This window comes from Durio zibethinus, chromosome 23 (genome assembly GCF_047325235.1).
Source record: "Durio zibethinus cultivar Kanyao isolate XHJ-2024 chromosome 23, ASM4732523v1, whole genome shotgun sequence".
Classification (NCBI taxonomy): domain Eukaryota; kingdom Viridiplantae; phylum Streptophyta; class Magnoliopsida; order Malvales; family Malvaceae; genus Durio; species Durio zibethinus.
This window is the reverse complement of record NC_143184.1, coordinates 6,700,718-6,718,002: the sequence shown is the minus strand read 5'-3', so window position 1 is coordinate 6,718,002 and position 17,285 is coordinate 6,700,718. Positions and strand designations below refer to the sequence as shown.

The 17,285-nt window shown below is 31.3% G+C and overlaps 3 protein-coding genes across 3 annotated transcripts; 2 read left to right on the top strand and 1 right to left on the bottom strand.

The window, feature by feature from the left end:
• Positions 1-2,452: 2,452 nt before the first annotated feature.
• Positions 2,453-4,797, top strand: LOC111313475 (cytochrome b5-like). Its single transcript, XM_022914157.2, has 3 exons — positions 2,453-2,748; positions 4,082-4,148; positions 4,257-4,797. The coding sequence occupies exons 1-3, from the start codon at positions 2,662-2,664 to the stop codon at positions 4,508-4,510; spliced, it is 408 nt and encodes a 135-aa protein (XP_022769892.1). The 5' UTR covers positions 2,453-2,661; the 3' UTR covers positions 4,511-4,797.
• Positions 4,798-5,806: 1,009 nt separating this feature from the next.
• On the top strand, positions 5,807-7,364 carry LOC149512158 (uncharacterized). Its single transcript, XM_089752488.1, has one exon. It carries the CDS (start codon positions 6,221-6,223, stop codon positions 7,091-7,093), a length of 873 nt encoding a protein of 290 aa, XP_089608614.1. The 5' UTR covers positions 5,807-6,220; the 3' UTR covers positions 7,094-7,364.
• A 2,015-nt stretch (positions 7,365-9,379) lies between these two features.
• On the bottom strand, positions 9,380-13,373 carry LOC111313474 (BTB/POZ domain-containing protein At5g48800-like). Its single transcript, XM_022914156.2, has 4 exons — positions 13,145-13,373; positions 12,389-12,455; positions 10,480-11,646; positions 9,380-10,145 (listed from the first exon to the last, which is right to left on the bottom strand). Exons 1-4 carry the CDS (start codon positions 13,228-13,230, stop codon positions 9,609-9,611), a joined length of 1,857 nt encoding a protein of 618 aa, XP_022769891.2. The 5' UTR covers positions 13,231-13,373; the 3' UTR covers positions 9,380-9,608.
• Between the last annotated feature and the right edge of the window lie 3,912 nt (positions 13,374-17,285).

The window sequence follows — 17,285 nt, the reverse complement described above, 5'->3', positions numbered from 1 at the left end:
ATATTGATAAATTAAATAGGTGTTTTTCTCTTACTTTCAACTAATTAAATTTTGATGAAAGAAAAAAATATAAATTTTATTTTTTGTATAATAATAATAATAATTCTTCCTTTTGACTTTTTTTTTTTTTAATCTCATACCAACTTACCAATTAAAATAGTATTGTTTAGCATTAAAGATGCTCATGAGTTGAGTTGGTCAAGTCTAATATGATACTTAAGTATTTTAAATAAATTTAAGTTCGATTTAACTCAATTGTTTGGATTTTATTTTTTGTCTAAATCTGTATATATATATATATTTATATATTTATATATCATAGAAAGGTTCAAGCTTGCCAAAAGTATTAATATTTAAAATTTTAAAAAAAAATTTATAAATTACTAATTTAATTAATTTTAATTTAATTTATAATTAATTTAAACTTAGGTCTAATTTAATTTTATTAAATATAATTTAAAATGTGATCACTATTTTAATGTTTTGCAAAAAAAAAATTTGAGCTTTATTTTATTATAAGTAATAAAGCAAATAAAATATTGTTCATTTCAAAAAAAATAAAAATAAATGGGTCTTGTCTCATTATAATAAAATTATTTTTTTAATTTTCGAATTAAATCAGATCCAAACATTAAATGATTAAACCAAAGTTCAGCTTTATTTTTTGATTAGGTCTAATTTATTTGTCCAAACTTTTTTAATGAACTTAATATTCATATCAAAATCTTTTAAATTTCAGACAAATTTTTGAGCTCGAACGATTCACTCAATCTATGAATAAACCTACTAAATATCAAGGTTGAAATCTAGTACAACCTTAAAAGTTTAATTATAGTATTAAATTAAACATCTAAAAAAACATGAAATATTGATTTAAAATAAAAACTTGTATAAATTTTAAAAATTTTTTGGAGAACATATCGTTAAAAATAAATTTTCATTGCATGCGACATATTAAATTTAGAAACACTAGGTTTAAGTTTTTTTTTTTTTTTTTTTTTTGTATTTTGTTCATTGTGTTTGAACAATTTATTGGTAGCAACTTTTTAGGTTTCTTGGATAAATAAAACACCATCATTTATTAAAAAAAAAAATCAAGGTGAAGAAAAATGGCACTATGTTCTGGACCGATTTATAATTTTTCCATGACTTTGGTTTAATGGATGTTTGAAGGTCATTCCCATGCAATTCGCAATTCATTGTACACGCAAATGCAACTTTTAGTAGAAACTAGAAAGCATTCTGGGATTGAATCAAATTTGGTAGGCAAACATCTTCGGTCTCTTCCATCCTCTTCACTCTGTCAATAATTTCTGCACGGAAAAAAAATATAAATAAATACATAGTTGAAAATGAACAAAATGTTTCTCCAAAGTAGACTTTTAGTTATTATTATTATTATTATTTCACCTAACTCAATCTTTTAATATCGAGAAGTAATATCCTAAAAGAGAGAATTAAAAAATATGAAACGAGCCCTTCGTGGCCTAAGGTTGTTGAATTGGACGCCTCAACCTCCAACTATTTCTTAGCTTGAATTTTTTTAATATTTAATATGATTAAGAATTAAATTTTAATTATTGATACTATAAATCTAATATTTTATAAAAAAATACTTGATTATAGACTCTAAACTTAAATATTATTTGTATAAATTAGATAATATAAAACTATATATACAAAGCACACAAACATATAATAATAATAATAATAATTTGTAATGATTGTAACTAGTTCTAGAAGTTCCGATAAATTATAATCTTTTAACTTTTTATTTTAGTTTCACTTTAATTCTTAACATTTGAATTGTTACATTTAGATTTTTTAATTTTTTAAAATAGTTTTATTTTTATTTTTTATCAAAATTTTTATTAACAATTAAGAAAAATGTCCACATTACATACTACATAAGCTACAACATTGACGAAGGATCAAAACGGAACCATTTAAAAACTCAAGGAATCAACTGAAACAATTCAAATATAGAGATCAAAGTAGAATAAAAATAAAAGGTTGAGAATTATGAAAGAAATTTACACATTCGGGACCTTTTAAATTTCTGGTAAAATGGGGAGGGCTTTGTGAAAATAATATTAGATTTGTTGGGACTAAAATCTAAAAACCCCAATAGCTTAATTACACGGTTTTATATGTTCTATAATAATGTGTCTTAAATATCTTTTGTAATTGAAGGCCTCAAATCTTTAATTTTAAAATTAAAAGGAAAATGAAGTGACAGAAATGTCAAAATCCAAGAAATAATCAACACTCAATCATCTAAAAAAAAAAACAATTCACAACGGCAAAAAAGAAAAGGGGAGGCCAATTATGAAAAAACATAAAAGTAAAGGGATTAAAATTGCAATGTCCCCAAAAAAAGTCCAGGCAACCTTGGGGAGTGGTTGGTGATACAACCAACTCACCCTTAGTCCTCACCAATCCTACGGCCAATCAAAATATTTCCTATCAGTCATTGACCTTACCAACCAAATCCACCGCCGTTTAGTTTCCCTTATTTTTATAACGTTTTTTTGTTCAAAACCCAACATAAAGAGCCTGTGGAAAGTGGCAACCACAGGACAACTACTGTAAACTTTGAGTTTAGTTTGATCAGCAAATCTCTGCTCTTCTTCCTCAAACAATCAAAAAAGAAGGGGAAAAATGGGTGGAGGAGGAAAGGTCTATACTTTGGCAGAGGTTTCTCAACACAACAATGCTAAAGACTGTTGGCTTGTCATTGAGGGCAAGGTACTCCTTTTTTTTTTTGGTAGAATTTATTGGATGACTCAGTTTGCTCTTGACCCAATCTGGGGTTGTTTTTTTTTTTTTTAGTTTAAAATTGTTTATATTTTGCAAAAGTTGGGTGCTTTAATTTAATTCTGAAGTTGCAAGATTTGAGTGTTATTGGATCTGGGAAGCCTCTTTTTTAATTTGATTAGTAGGTGCTTTTCTTGTTTGTTTGATTTTTGTTTATTTGGCTCCGATCATAGGAAAATTTGAAATCCAAGTGGATGGATCTCTCTTAGAAGCTGACAGCTTACATACACTGCATATTTGCCTTATCTCTAGAAGCTTAGGATACTTCATGTTCTATCTTTCCTATATGAAAGATAAATGAAACTGAAAGAAACTTTCAATTTCCTTCTTATGGGTGGATTAATAAGTCAGATTCAAAATAATCATCTTCAGTAATACAAGCAATATTTTGCTTAGATCTGACAATTTCTTTTGATCCTGATGATTGCTAGAGCTGCATGCAAGAACAGCCTCTCTGCTATTGAGTTCCGTGGATTTGCTTAATAATTATTAGCTTAATCCGGATTGGTGGTTTTGATTATTGATATGCTGTGTTGCTGCCATTGGATTTAGTTTCGCCCTTAAATTCAATATTTTTTATGAATTCTAAATGATGGATTTTATACAATGTATTCTCTTTGTAGTTGGTAATAATTTTCACTACGAGATATCAGCCATTTTGTGTGTATTTTTCCTCAATTTGCAGAGTATTTGTTGGTCCTTGGCATTTAAAGAATGTTTTGATTTTGTTGATACACTTTTTCTCCCATCTCTGGTGGAGTTCTAAATCGGCTATGGTGTTTTAGGTGGCTATATTCCTTTTATTGATGATTAAGTTACTTGGAGAATAGGAACATTATAGCAAGGATATTCGCTAGTTGTAGTATCTAATTCACTGCATTAGTAGATGGGTTTTAGATGAAAACAACTCGAATTTTTCATTTTTATTTCTCTCCAGTTATTACTAATATTATCTACAACTCTTTTATCTTTTTGAAGATTAAACAATTGGTAACATTATCATTATTTAACAGAAGTCCCTCAGAAAACGAACATGAATGTTTTGGTTAGGATTTCTTTTCATCAATTTGAAGGGGCTGTTAGCAACAATAATTAAATAGTACCAAAATTGTGGTAACATGAAGCAGGGTTCAGCTTTTGATATCAATCTACCATTAATTTGATTGTTAAATTCTACTCTAGAGCTAACTATTTATTTTGATTTGGCACCATGGTTTATGTTCCATTCTGATCTCCTTAAATTCCATATCTTATGTTTGAACAGGTATACAATGTGACTAAATTCTTGGAGGACCATCCTGGTGGTGATGAGGTCTTGTTGTCTGCCACAGGTATGACAAATACCATAATTTTTCTACATGTTTTGTATAATCTGATGTGGGAATTGTTGTAGAAGATGGAAAAATGGAAATAACCTTGGTTTGGTGTATGGCTGGTAGGGAAGGATGCAACTGATGATTTTGAGGATGTTGGTCATAGTACCAGTGCTAGAGCAATGATGGATGAGTTTTATGTGGGTGACATCAATACATCAACCATCCCCACCAAGACAAAGTACACTCCTCCCAAGCAGCCTCACTATGACCAGGACAAGACCTCAGAATTTGTCATAAAGCTTCTCCAATTCCTTGTTCCCCTGCTAATCTTGGGATTGGCCTTTGGCATCCGCTTCTATACCAAATCATCAGCTTAAGCATCGAGACCACAAGAGGAAGTTGGAAAAATCTTCCCAATAAGATTATGTTGTTTAAACTGTTTGGAAGTGTCACAAATTGTGGGATGGTTGGATATTTGCTTCTGATGAACATGTGCTTGCTTTCTGCATCGACCAGTTCCAGTGTTTTCTTTTTCCCTCCACATGCAGTTGGTAAAACTACCTTTTCTTGCTCATTTGGTAATCTTAAAACTTGTCTCTTCGAAAGCAGCCTTGTTCAGCACGTTAGTCCATTGATTTATGAGCTAAATTCAGGTTAAATGCTAGTTGTGGGCATAATTATCATATGGTCTTCATGGACGTCTAAAATAATACTAGTTCCCTCCAAAAGTATCCAAATTAAACGATAGCATATAAATTTATGTCTTATATAGATCAGATTCCTTTTTAGTTGTTTCATTTTTATTTTTCTTTGTCTGAAATTTCCTGATGTCTGGTAATCATTTTGATTTTCAATTAATCCGGAGTTGGGCAAAGTTAGATCTTATAAGGGAGGCAAGATCTTTCGAAGTGATTCTTTTTTTTTTTCACAAAATTCAAAATCGAGATTTTACTTAAGTGAAATTGAGTTCCTTTTATCATTCACCGGACGTCCGCCAATGTTTCACTTTTAGTCCTAAGTGCTTTATCACGTAATACAACCAGATCCAAATTTAGGCTAATACTAATTGCTGCATGAACATGCCAAGATGATGGAAAGAAATTCACGAAAATGGAAAACCGTAAAAACGTAATGCACGCGGGCTTCAGCACCATCGTTTCTCTCTCGTATTCTTCATCCTACCGATTATTCTCTCTCACATCTCTCCTCTTCTCGAACATGTCTTCTTGCTGTGAAATTTGTTGTGAACTCCTGATCGTAATTTTGCTCCCTCCTTTTGAGTTGTTGCAGCGTGCAGTTCTGCATTTGTCCGCTGTACCTGGGATCATCTATGCTGTCTACGTCATTGGTTTTATGGATCGCGCCGAGTACTTTGGCTGAGTATAGGCTGCCATTTTAATATGCCAGGGCCTGGTCTTCTTCAAGACATGTTTACCCACCAATCTGGAATAAAAAATATGATTTTGTTTAAATGAAAATGTCGCTTAAGAACAATGGAAATTAAAAGAGAAAGAAGCCAGATTGTTGGAAGTAAAAACTGATCAGATCCAATGACAGTATTCCGATCTTGAAGACATTGAATCCCTTTTTTTTAATTTTTGACTAATGGTGTTAACGGGTTAAAACAGAAAAAGGGGAATTAGCCTTTTTTTTTTTTTTCAAGTTTTCTACCATATCTAGTTGATTCATAAGAACCCAAGTAAATATTTCTTGTGGGTGTCATTGCCAATGGTTTCTCCTCTATGATCTCTAGAGAGTTCTTGTCTTTGAATGTGACAAGATAATTTTGATCATGGTCCATGGTTAGTCTTTCTAGGTGTGAAATCATTAAAAAAATAGACGATAGAAAACTGGCATAATTAAACAGACAAAACACGCTCTACGGCCAGGATTGATACTATTCCTAAACTGAACGGGACAAAGAATTCCTCTTGATCACCACGCATCCATATATGTTTATCTAAACCAGACTATACAAACAAACGAATTCTTAGAACTAGAATACTCATTTATCCTAAGATGCTTCATTGATTTCACCGCCATTTTGGCCACCATGACAAGAGAGTCAAGAGTATAAGAACAAGGTGATGCAGTGTATTAATTCTTCCTTGACATTTTTTTTACAGGTATTTGCTAATGAAGAACAAAAGATGATACAAGGAGAGGAAGGTGTGCTGAAATTGGTGCATCCAGGTAGGTATGTGGAGATTCACAAGAAGCCCATTACTGCTGCAGAAATCTTGAAGAAGAACCCGAGACACAGTGTTACTCGGCCGGATGTGTTTGAGTATCCATGGATTGTGGTTAGACCTGAGTCTGTTTTAAATCTAGGGAGAGTTTATTACATTGTTCCTAATCTTACAATCTATAACCTCATAAAAGACAAAGGATACAGCATCCAGCCTTCCTCACAGCAAACTCAATCTCCCAAAAATTATGTGCACCGACAACTTCTTGAGCAAACGTCACCGAGCAAGTCATCTGCTGGGAGAACACCCAAGCACCGAGACCACAGCCCATCACAGTGGCAAGAATTTCAAGCCAGTTGCTGGAAAGAGGCAAGTCCCTGGGAGCAAGCTCGTGGTGAGAGTTTTAATAGACCATCACAGTTTGAATCCCTTGCCGATGTGATAACCAAGTATCAGAGCACTTACAAAGAGTTTAAACAGATGTCAGTGACAGATTCTACATCTGACATTGAATCTGTGGACGATAAAGAGTATCATTTGAGTGAGGTTAGCAGCAGCAGCAGTAAAGCAGTAGCCTTAAAACAGGATGATGTTCTAGGGACTGAATGCAAAAAACAGGTTACCATTTTGAAACCTTGCTTAAGGAAATATGACAGTGCCCGCAAGTTTCTTAATCGCCGAGTTTCTTTTTTCTTGCCTACCAAATACGAGGAACGGAAAAGAAAAGTGACAGTGTCTAGAGCAGAATCTTCAGGCTATTTTACTTGTTGAATTCTGCAAAACCCCAAAATCTTCAAACATTTGTTCAATGTAGCTTGATTAGCCCGATTATGATAATTTGATAATTTTCTTTCTCCATGTATTTGTGCAGTACGTCCTTTTCTATGTCCTTTCTATGCTCAAAATTTAACATGAATGTGCATTAACTGATGCCATGTTTTCTTCTATGGATGTTGCTGTTATGATTTCTTCCTTTAAATTTGTGAACATTGCCTTTGAAAATCTCCTATGTTCCACTATGATTCTTGATTGTACTCAAGATTATTACTAACACTATAATTGTTGGGAATTACTACAGATATCATTTATTAGATTAAAAAATCACAATTTAATTAAGCCAGCAAAGATAAAATTAAATAATCAATCAATCACACAAGAAATAATAATTTAACGTAGTTCAGTCTAACCGACCTACGTCTACGAATGAAAAATAAGATCTACTAGTTGTAAAGAATTACAAATATATATCAAAACATATCAATCACTTAACAATTAATATCCATAGACCCTCTTAATATCCTCTAGTCTTATGAAATTTTCTTAATCCAAATAAATACATACTCATGTTCATCATTTCAACACAATCAAACACATATATATGCACTTATACATCATACCTATGTAGATAATTTCAGTTTCTTTTAGTTCATTCACAACTAAACATACACACACGTAATTTGTTAGACAATACTCAACGTAATTACCACAAAATATATAAATTCCGAAATCAATATTGTAATTAAGCAACCGTTTTTTTCTAATATCCGTTTCAAATTTCCAATCAACAAAAGGTAGATCTATAGGGCATTCAATAACACATACTTCACAAGCAATGCATTTATCAAACTCAAAATGGATTCACCCACGGAAACGCTATGATGTGATTAATTTCTCATAAGGGTATTGAATACTTACGAGTAAATGATTTGCGTGAGATAAGGTAATCATGAAACCGTGACCAATGTACCTTGCTGCTCGAACTATTTAGTGGCCATAATTCATGAACCCGGTTACCGTAGGGAACATATCATGAATATCTATGAATAATTTTATGTTTGTTTCTTTCTCTTGTTTGAACCAAATCATGAATCTCGTATTCTTTTTTTTTTTTACAGTAAAAAAAGTTAGAAAGAAGTTGTTAATAATAGATTACTGAGAGAAATGGGTAAAAGATATTTCCATCCAAGATTTAATAATTGGTCCATTCTTAACTGAGGTAAAATTCATCTTGTTGCGATAGAAATAAACAAATGAGGGATGCTTTTAATTAGTTTCTTTTTCTTCTATTTCTCATTTATCTATTGTTTTATTTATCTATTTTTTCTTTACTTATTCACTAGAGCAATTATGATCTGAAAGTCGATCCGAGGCAAGTGTTCAGATTTATTATGACATATCCATGAGGCGCTCAATGTACCTTTTCTAATCTTATAAAACCTTTTTCGGACTTTACTTACATTAGTGCAAAAACAATTTTTTTTGTACAACCTGTGTATTGTATTTTTATTTTAATTAGAAGTTCTTAGATGGAGGTTTTTTTTTGTCTTACATAAATAAAACAAAGAATATTAATATATCCCAACTCGCGTGAGCATTCATTATAAGGGATACTCCAATATTGATATTGAGTTATTCGAGGGGAATCAAAAAAGAAATCTTTATTGGTTCTACCTCTAATTTTTTATGAAGAAAATGAATCTTTTTATTGAAGGATAAAAAAAATGGGTCCAGATCTCATGCGGGAATGATTTGGAAGATCCAAAACCAAAAATAGTGGTATTTGATAGCAACAACATAACAAAGCCAGTCAATCAAGATAAGATGTAAATCTTTAGTTATTTTACGAAGTGTTTATTCATAAAATCTTATAATTTTTTTATATTTTTTTTATATTTAATTTTATAGAGATTTTACATATTTATAATAATATAAACATGATTATTAAAAATAATTTTTCTTTTAAAATTTTTTTTTTGGTCAATTTTTTGGTCTATCAAATAATATCTAACAAATCTCAAATAAATTTCTAACAAATCTCAAATAAATTTATTATGAAATTTAAGTCATTGTTCCTAACAATAATCATTGCATTTCTAACAGCGAAGAGGAACATGATAAAAAATGAAATGAAGCTCACTGATGAATGCTAGCAAATCGTTGGACTTAAGAAAACTGATACCTTTAACATGCACTGACTCCACCGCTAGAAAATTTCCAAATTAAAGAAAAAAACCACACCAATTAAGATATAGAATCAAATTTGCTGCAAGTGCGGGAGTGATAAATTCTTCAGGTAAATTTTAAACTGAATCAAAGTTGTTCTCTACAGAAACCATCACTTTCAATCAGAGAAGAGCTTCCACTCTTGACTCTTGCTAACTCAAAGCATCACAACTCATATACAATGTGGCCCAAAGAAAAGTTAAAAAACATTTTAACATAAAAGGTCACCGAAACCATGGCCTACTCAACATACAAGGAAAAGAACCCATGTAATTTTAATTTTCTAGTCAGTGCTTGCACATGTCCTCTCAATCACTTTAGAATCTGTTCTGTAGGACTGCCTTGAGGGAGAACTTGATCCTCTTGAAGAACTACGTCCAAAGAAGCTTAGTTTACCAATTCTCTTTGAGAAAGAACTCATAAATTTACGAGAATGAGACTTTACCATATCCCTCTTCATACAAACGTGTTCTTTCTCTAGATCATTTAATCTCATCCGCATCCGAGCAAGCTCAAGTTTTAGTTCTCGATTTTCTCGCCTCAAAGATGCATAGTTGTCTCTTGGAGACATTGCTGCACTGAGTGCACCACTGCTTATCCGCCAAGACTGGTGATGCACAGGCTTGTGGTCATCGTCGGCATAAGAGCAGCACAAAGCATTTCGTAGCCTTAATTGCTCAAAATAAAGAACTTGGACTATTGATTGGAGGGGAAGTCGTTCATTTTGTGCAGCATGGGCACCAGCTTCTTGTGAGAGCTTTTGGAAATCAATCAGTTTGCACAGCTTCTTCCTGTCTGCATCTGGTAAACCCTGATGAGCCTGAACATGCATTCATTAGAAAGTTGGAATTGTAGAAATTAATTATTACTATAGATGAATGAATAATAAATAAATCTCAAATGAAGTTTCAAACCCCATTCCAGGACATAAATATTATCTAAATTTGGTGTTTCCAGGAACAGATTCTATTCTTTTAGGGAACCAATGATTATGCTGGTTCTTAATTAAGATTAAACCGAAAAGAAATATATGTTATATAAAGCAAGTTTCTCTTTTCAGAATATGAGATAAAATAATCTGAGTACCCCCATACATGTTAGTTTGATGCAAATAGCAAATTAGATATTAAAAATGAAGATATCAGCATACATACTTTCAGGTAAATATCAATGGCTCTATATATTCCATCATGGATAGTACGAGCATGTGTAGGTAAAGTCTCTGCAACTGCCATAAACTTTGCAAGCTTGAGGTTTGCATCAGGAGCAATTTCGGCAAGATAATTATCCACTAATTTCGCAACTTTAAATAATGCGCTTTGGGATGGTGAATGAGGACTATCAGATTCGAAAACAGAAGCATCATCCATGTCATCTTCACTATCACCTTGCTGTGAAAAATTTACCAGTATCCTTTGAACTGTATCAACATCAAATAAGGTGTCACCTGCATGCCGAAAAGATGGGATCAAAAGGTCATCAAGAGTTGCGATATCCAACTGGGACCCAATCCTCCGCTCTAGATCAAGCCTACAAGCGATTGTGCAATCAAGCATCACTGCACTTCTAAGAAGTCCAAAAAGGAAACTGATAGGGACAGCAAGTTTCTCAACTGGTAAAAGGCTGATAATTGTCTCAACCACAAGTCGTTCCTGCCCAGTTGAAACCAATTCAACTTTTGTCTGGCCATATGGATTCCACAAACTAGATTTCTTTGTCAGCTCCTTCTGGGCATAATGTACAAGGGATGCGCCAATACTCTCTGGACGGACACCGCGACATTTCATGGCTGTGATGACTCTTTGATACAAATCAATCCGAATAACAGAAAGATCTTCTATCCACCAGTCTCCCTCACATTTGGTTTGCCTGTTCATATGAAGTCCACCTGAACTGCTGTATTCTAAGCGGGAGAAACTTGAGGCAATTTGCTCTGCACAAGCCTTTGAGGCTATTGCATCTATGCAACGGCTAACAATTTTCAAATCATCTGCAAGAGGAAGTAGGTTTTCACATTGTTGTAAAACTTCAACACACATCTCTAGGTTCTTGCAAACGATACTATCAAGATACTCTTCAGCACGTGAGCCAAGATTATCTTTTGAAAACTCCTCAGTCATTTCAAGGTAATCAGAAACACAACAGAGCTGAGCCACATTGCAAGATGTAATTTCAAAGTTAATGCCATAACAGAATTTTGCTGCCAACTCAAATGACTCGGCACCTCCAGGTAGATTAAGAAGCTCCACCCTCGAGATATCAGAATCCCTATGTTCAGCAACTAGCTTCCGGATTCGCCCACTTCGAGAGACAAGAGGAAACTGCATAAAACAACTATCGCTATCAGCGTGAGAATATCCTAACATTAATCTGCACACGGAAAAAACATGCTTTTTTCTTCAATGACAACTATAACCTAATGTTGTTGTATTGAAGGACATATCAGGCAAAGGGATCACCCTGACAAAGTGACATTAGTACTTTGAAATTTTCTGATTCTCTTAGTACTTGTGAGGATGGTCAAATTGGAAGCCAGTCACTCATCTTGCATAGCATTGGCTTGTGTTATGTTATATGCATTAGGCAGCCAGCAATGCCGCATTAAAAGCAGTTAAGTATATGACAATAAGTAGACAAAAGAGAATCACCCAGAAATTAGATGACAATCCATAATACGTTTACTCTACACAACTGAGTAGTCCAAAACTGGGGAAAAAGAAGAACAATGAGACAGAGAATGGATAACTGTATATTGAAAGGTAGGATTATGATTCTTTTAAAAAACTTTCTAAAATACCCTTTCTTTCTCCATAGTCCATAATAGTTTCACAAACCTTTCCAACCAAGCCATGATGCTTTACCCCTTAAATTTAGTTTGTCTGCGACAAATTAACTAGTCCATGCCTACTTAGATTTACACAGGCATAAGTACACTTGGAGACATTTATATTTTTCCTAATTCTTTAGTTATACTGTGGAAATAATTAAAGTGCTTAGCCAATCATAAAATTCGCTTAACGAAGAACAAATTTCAGAAGTGAAGAAATTAACGCAACAAACTACCTTGTGTAGAGCAAATGTCATTCCATTTACTTCTATTGTGGTATCACTTGGAACATCTCGAAAAATCCTACAACAACAGAACTAGTACTTATTAATAACAGAAGGACCACTTACGAATATAAGGGAAAAAACTAAAAGAAAAAAAAAAAGGACTCTCTTGAGGAATATGCACATGCAGCTTTGCCCATCTCAAAACAAAAAAAAAAAAAAATCTGAACATCCAAGTCATCATCATAGTCCCCAAAGAAAAGAATGAACATAAATAGCTGTACGATAAAAGAATATAGTAAATATTGGCATAAAAAAGAGAAGAGCAAAGATTTTAAATGGCTGAGTATAACACTTCAACCAAATGGATGATCTGGGATGCAGTTTGTGAGTAATTATCACTTGTAAATCAAAAACAACGGGGCAGAGAAACTAGCAAGTAGCAACTCAATAATTCAATGCATCAACCAGAATATCATGTACATAAAAAGCAGCAAAAAAACCCATTCTTTCAGCAAAGAAAAAAACTAAAATTTGAAGCAAACTACAACATCAAAGAATTTATAACATATGAAAAAAGGAAAAAAAAAAAAAAACTCTTTGCATCACTACAGCAAGAGTAACAGGGGAAAGTGAGGAAAAAAAGAGTTGTCCAGTTAACAAGGTAGCTATATATATGTAAAAGATCAAAGCTTGGAAAAACACATTAAACAAACCATTAACTATCCAATAACATTTACACTAACAATGCTAGAATCAAACTTCTACCATTCATTACAACGCTGCCTGGAACTCTTTGCCGAGGACAGCTGTTGCTGGTGGTTCTGATGGGGATTCTGCTGTTGCTTGTCCATTGTCAGAGAAAGTGAGCAAACTCGCAGGAGAGAAAAAGATGACGACAAGTAGAAAAGAGAGAGAAAGAGAAGAAGAGAAAAGTGTGGGGTTAAGGGAAAGAGACAAAGACAGAGTCCCGGTTGGAGATATGTCTCTTTGCTTAACTTCTTTGGCCATTTTTGTCATACTGCTGATCTTCAAACCATAGATTGCTGTTGTCCAAACCACAGGCCCTCTTTGGTGGGTCATCCTTTTACACCTCCCCATCTCTTTCTTTTGTCTCCATAATCTTAATTTTTTTTTTTTTTTGGATCATGCAAATCTATTGAATATTACAAAATAAAGGTTTTTTTAACACTAACTGTTGCTTTTTGAGGCTTAAAAGGTTAAAACATTTCTCATTAGAAAATAGGAACAAAGAACAGAAAAAAGCGGGAACAAAAGGAATTGTAACCTTTGGACATTTTTTGCATGCTTTCGCTTTGCTTTCGGCTTTCGTCTGTCTCATCAAAAGCATAAAAAACTGCTAAAAGCGCCTTTTTTTTTTTTCTTTTTTGTTTGTCTTTGTCCCTCGCAAATTTTAGTTGTAAGCTATGTTTTGGATATTTACATTGTCGCCCCATCAAGTTATCAAAATTTCATTATACCCCTACTGTTTCTTTTGTTTTGGAATCATTAGTATTAATATGATTGGTTTAAGGGTTGTTCCAAATCTCTTGTTCCAACCACCAAAAAGGTTCTTTTTAAGAGATGGCCTACTTATTATAAGAGTCAGAACTGCTACTTAATTAGAAACTAGCACTTTCTTTTCTTTTTTTTTTGAAATATGTATCGAGCCAAATAAATCCAAATTATTAATACATTTAGATAGATTAACTGGCTTGAATTGTCATTATCAAGGAAGATATAGAAAAAAATTTTGACTGGAGAAGAAGAACAGAAAAAAAAAATTATTTTTCAAAAAACTATTGCCCTCAGTTTTTTAGTTTTGATTTTCAACAATTATCCCAAGTTGCAACAAATCCAACCACCTGCTTTTTACAAGTACTTCACCATAAGCATTATGCTAAATTATTGAAAACAATGTCTAATTGTTTATGAATCAAATTGGGATCCAAAAAGATGTCCAATCCTAAAGATTGGTTAAGAGCTATCGACATCACAAATCCAAAGAGTATCATTGCCTTTTGCAAAAGGAAAGCATTAACAATTCCCTTGGCAATTGACTATTCATTGAAGAAAAAGAAAAAAAAAGGGCTTGCGTGAGAGACAAAATTGATGGAGCTTGACATGAATTTGATTGAACCAAGTTGGGATTTTTTTAGGGTTTTTTAAGGTCTAGTGGTTTTCTTCATCACTATTTGAAGACATGTTAGGCCATTAATGAAGACAGCCACAAATGAAAGGAAATGAGATTGCATATATTTATTATTCCTTATCTACAAAGTCTGCAACATTTTCTCCTAATTTTCAGTTCATTAAAAGTTTCATTTATGAGTAGGATTCAAGCAGCTCCTTTCTGCTAAACCCTTCTGATCACAAGGATGATTGAATCTTGTTCATATTTTTTTACAAAAATCTATTTCCATGATTTTCCTGGATGTCTGTGAAGGAGTCTTCAGATGCTAAATCTAATCTTCTATTGGTCATTCTAGGGGACCCTCTTGCATTAGTGTAGATAGAAGAATACTCCAATTCCAAACTTATATATAAGCAGCATATTAACTAGTTACTACCTTCCAGCGTCAAGCAGGAAAAGTAGCCTGGTGACCCAACTTTTTTAACATCTAAATATTCTTCCTTAACACAAGATGCTCTATTTGTCTTAGATAAAATTAATTATTAGATTAAGTTACATATAAATCAAATAATATCCGAATAAATCTTCGGACTTTTACTAAAAAATGAAAGCAAAATATTAATATTTATTTCAATTTTCGGCTAAAGTTTATAGATTACTAGAAAAATATCTATTTGTTGTAAGGGATAAAATTTTTTTGTTTTGTCATTTATATTAATCATATATTTTTTTATAAAATTGATCTAATTAAAAAAGAACAAAAAAAAAAAAACAAGAATGACACTTAAATATCTTAATTAGTCTCATTTCTTATAAATTTATCCAATAAAAAATAAATACTAAAGATAAAAAGATTGAAAAAAATTAAAAAAATTAAAAAAAAAGAAAAAAAAAGCTCATATAGGGCATCACATTGACACCTCATATTAAGCTTAAAATATTAATTTATTAAATTAAAGAAAAAATAACTTTATTAATATAATACATATAGGATGTGTTTGATGCATAAAATTATAATAAAATAGGATAAAATGATATTATGATTTGTATTGGATTAAATAATATTATATTATCTTATGTTTAATATATATATATATATATATATAAAGATTAAGATAAGATAATTTATTTAGTTGTCAAAATTATCATTCCTCAAAGCTTATACAATTTAAATTATTGATATAATTTTTTAAAAAATAATTGAATATATAAGTTTAATCCCATAAATTAAAAATAATAGTGAAGATGATTGAATAATCATATGCCAAGAAGATATTAATTTTTCTTACAATTCTTATTATTATCTTTACATACAAATAAAATATGATATAGAATTATCACCATCCTATCTTATTAATAATACTATACATTAAACATGACCTATGTATAAAATTAAATAAATAATAAAATATAAATTTTTATACATACATCAAAACAGCTCACGACAAAACACCCTAAATATATTTTTGTTCCAAACTTGTCTCTTTTTAAAAACCTCAACCCGTCTTCAGGTTTGAAAATAAAACAACTAAAAACCCACTTTACTCGTGTTAAGGTAAAATATTATAAAAATATATAAATAATTTAAAAAATAAATTAAAAAATGATATATATATATATATATATATATTCGAAGGAAAAAATAACTTGACATGATATACTTTTAGTGTCAGTGAGATAAAAAAAATTTTAAATCTTAATATTTATTAAATAAAAAAATAATAAAAAATAAGAAATAAATGCATGACATATTCTTAGCATCAAATAGATCTCATAAAAAATAAATTTAAAATCTTGAAAAAAAAAAAAAAGGAAAGAAATAATAAAAAAAAATGGCGTAAAGTGGATCCTATTTTAAAAAATAAAATTTATAAAAAAATATTTATTAAATATTAAAAATTGATTAAAAAAAAGGGGAAAATGTTTTTTTTTAAAAAAAAATTAAGAAAAAAAAAAGGACACTTCTTAGCTTAAATTTTGATCATGTATTATTCATTCGTACCTTACCAAAATTCAAATAATTGATATTTCATGCCGGTGATGAAACGTGAAAATCTTAATTTGATTGGTTGAATGGACCCCTACTTCATATATTTTCCGCATGGTAGATAGCATGCACATTTATTTTCAAGATATGATTTTCTAACCACCCTTTACTGACTATCAACAATCCAAACACTTAAATATTTAAAGTTGCTTTCATACAAAGTTATATACATATATATACAAGAGATGATCATATTTGGTCCATGTATTATATAAAAATTTTCAATGTGGTTACTTTACTTTTAAAAGCGTGTAATATAATACTTATACTTTTTTTAGTGTGCCAATATGATATTTTAAATTAATATCTAGGTTATTGATATATCCATCATCTAATTAAATGATGGCATGTAGAATTTTATTTAAAATCATCTTACCACATTATCATCCTATTGCATAATTAAGTAGAGGTCATTTTTCTCATTTTCATTAACTGTTTATAGTAAGATTACATGAATGGAGAAAATAGATTTGAAAAAATTTATTTTTTTTATGAAATCTGATCCAATTCAATTTTAGATTAATTGAAATTCAAAATAGTTACTAGATACCGAGAGATCTTAGACAAAAAAAAGTACTAAAATATACTTCAAGTATCTTCTTTTTTTTTTGTGTTTCAAATAAGTAAACCCTTCAAGCCTTTTGCTTTGTCAATTCCAAAAATAGTGTTTTTTGTTATTATACTCATCAAATAATGTTATGTAATATGTTGTAATAACCCATAACTCG

Bases quoted from the DNA above. Each gene is read 5' to 3' on its own strand.
- LOC111313475 (XM_022914157.2), top strand. From the start codon at position 2,662: ATGGGTGGAGGAGGAAAGGTCTATACTTTGGCAGAGGTTTCTCAACAC. The intron at 2,749-4,081 runs GTACTCCTTTTT...ATGTTTGAACAG, and splicing joins GGCTTGTCATTGAGGGCAAG to GTATACAATGTGACTAAATT. The intron at 4,149-4,256 runs GTATGACAAATA...TATGGCTGGTAG, and splicing joins GGTCTTGTTGTCTGCCACAG to GGAAGGATGCAACTGATGAT.
- LOC149512158 (XM_089752488.1), top strand. From the start codon at position 6,221: ATGCAGTGTATTAATTCTTCCTTGACATTTTTTTTACAGGTATTTGCT.
- LOC111313474 (XM_022914156.2), bottom strand. From the start codon at position 13,230: ATGGACAAGCAACAGCAGAATCCCCATCAGAACCACCAGCAACAGCTG. The intron at 12,456-13,144 runs GTAGAAGTTTGA...CTGTTGTTGTAG, and splicing joins AGGCAGCGTTGTAATGAATG to GATTTTTCGAGATGTTCCAA. The intron at 11,647-12,388 runs GTAGTTTGTTGC...TGTTTTATGCAG, and splicing joins TGACATTTGCTCTACACAAG to TTTCCTCTTGTCTCTCGAAG.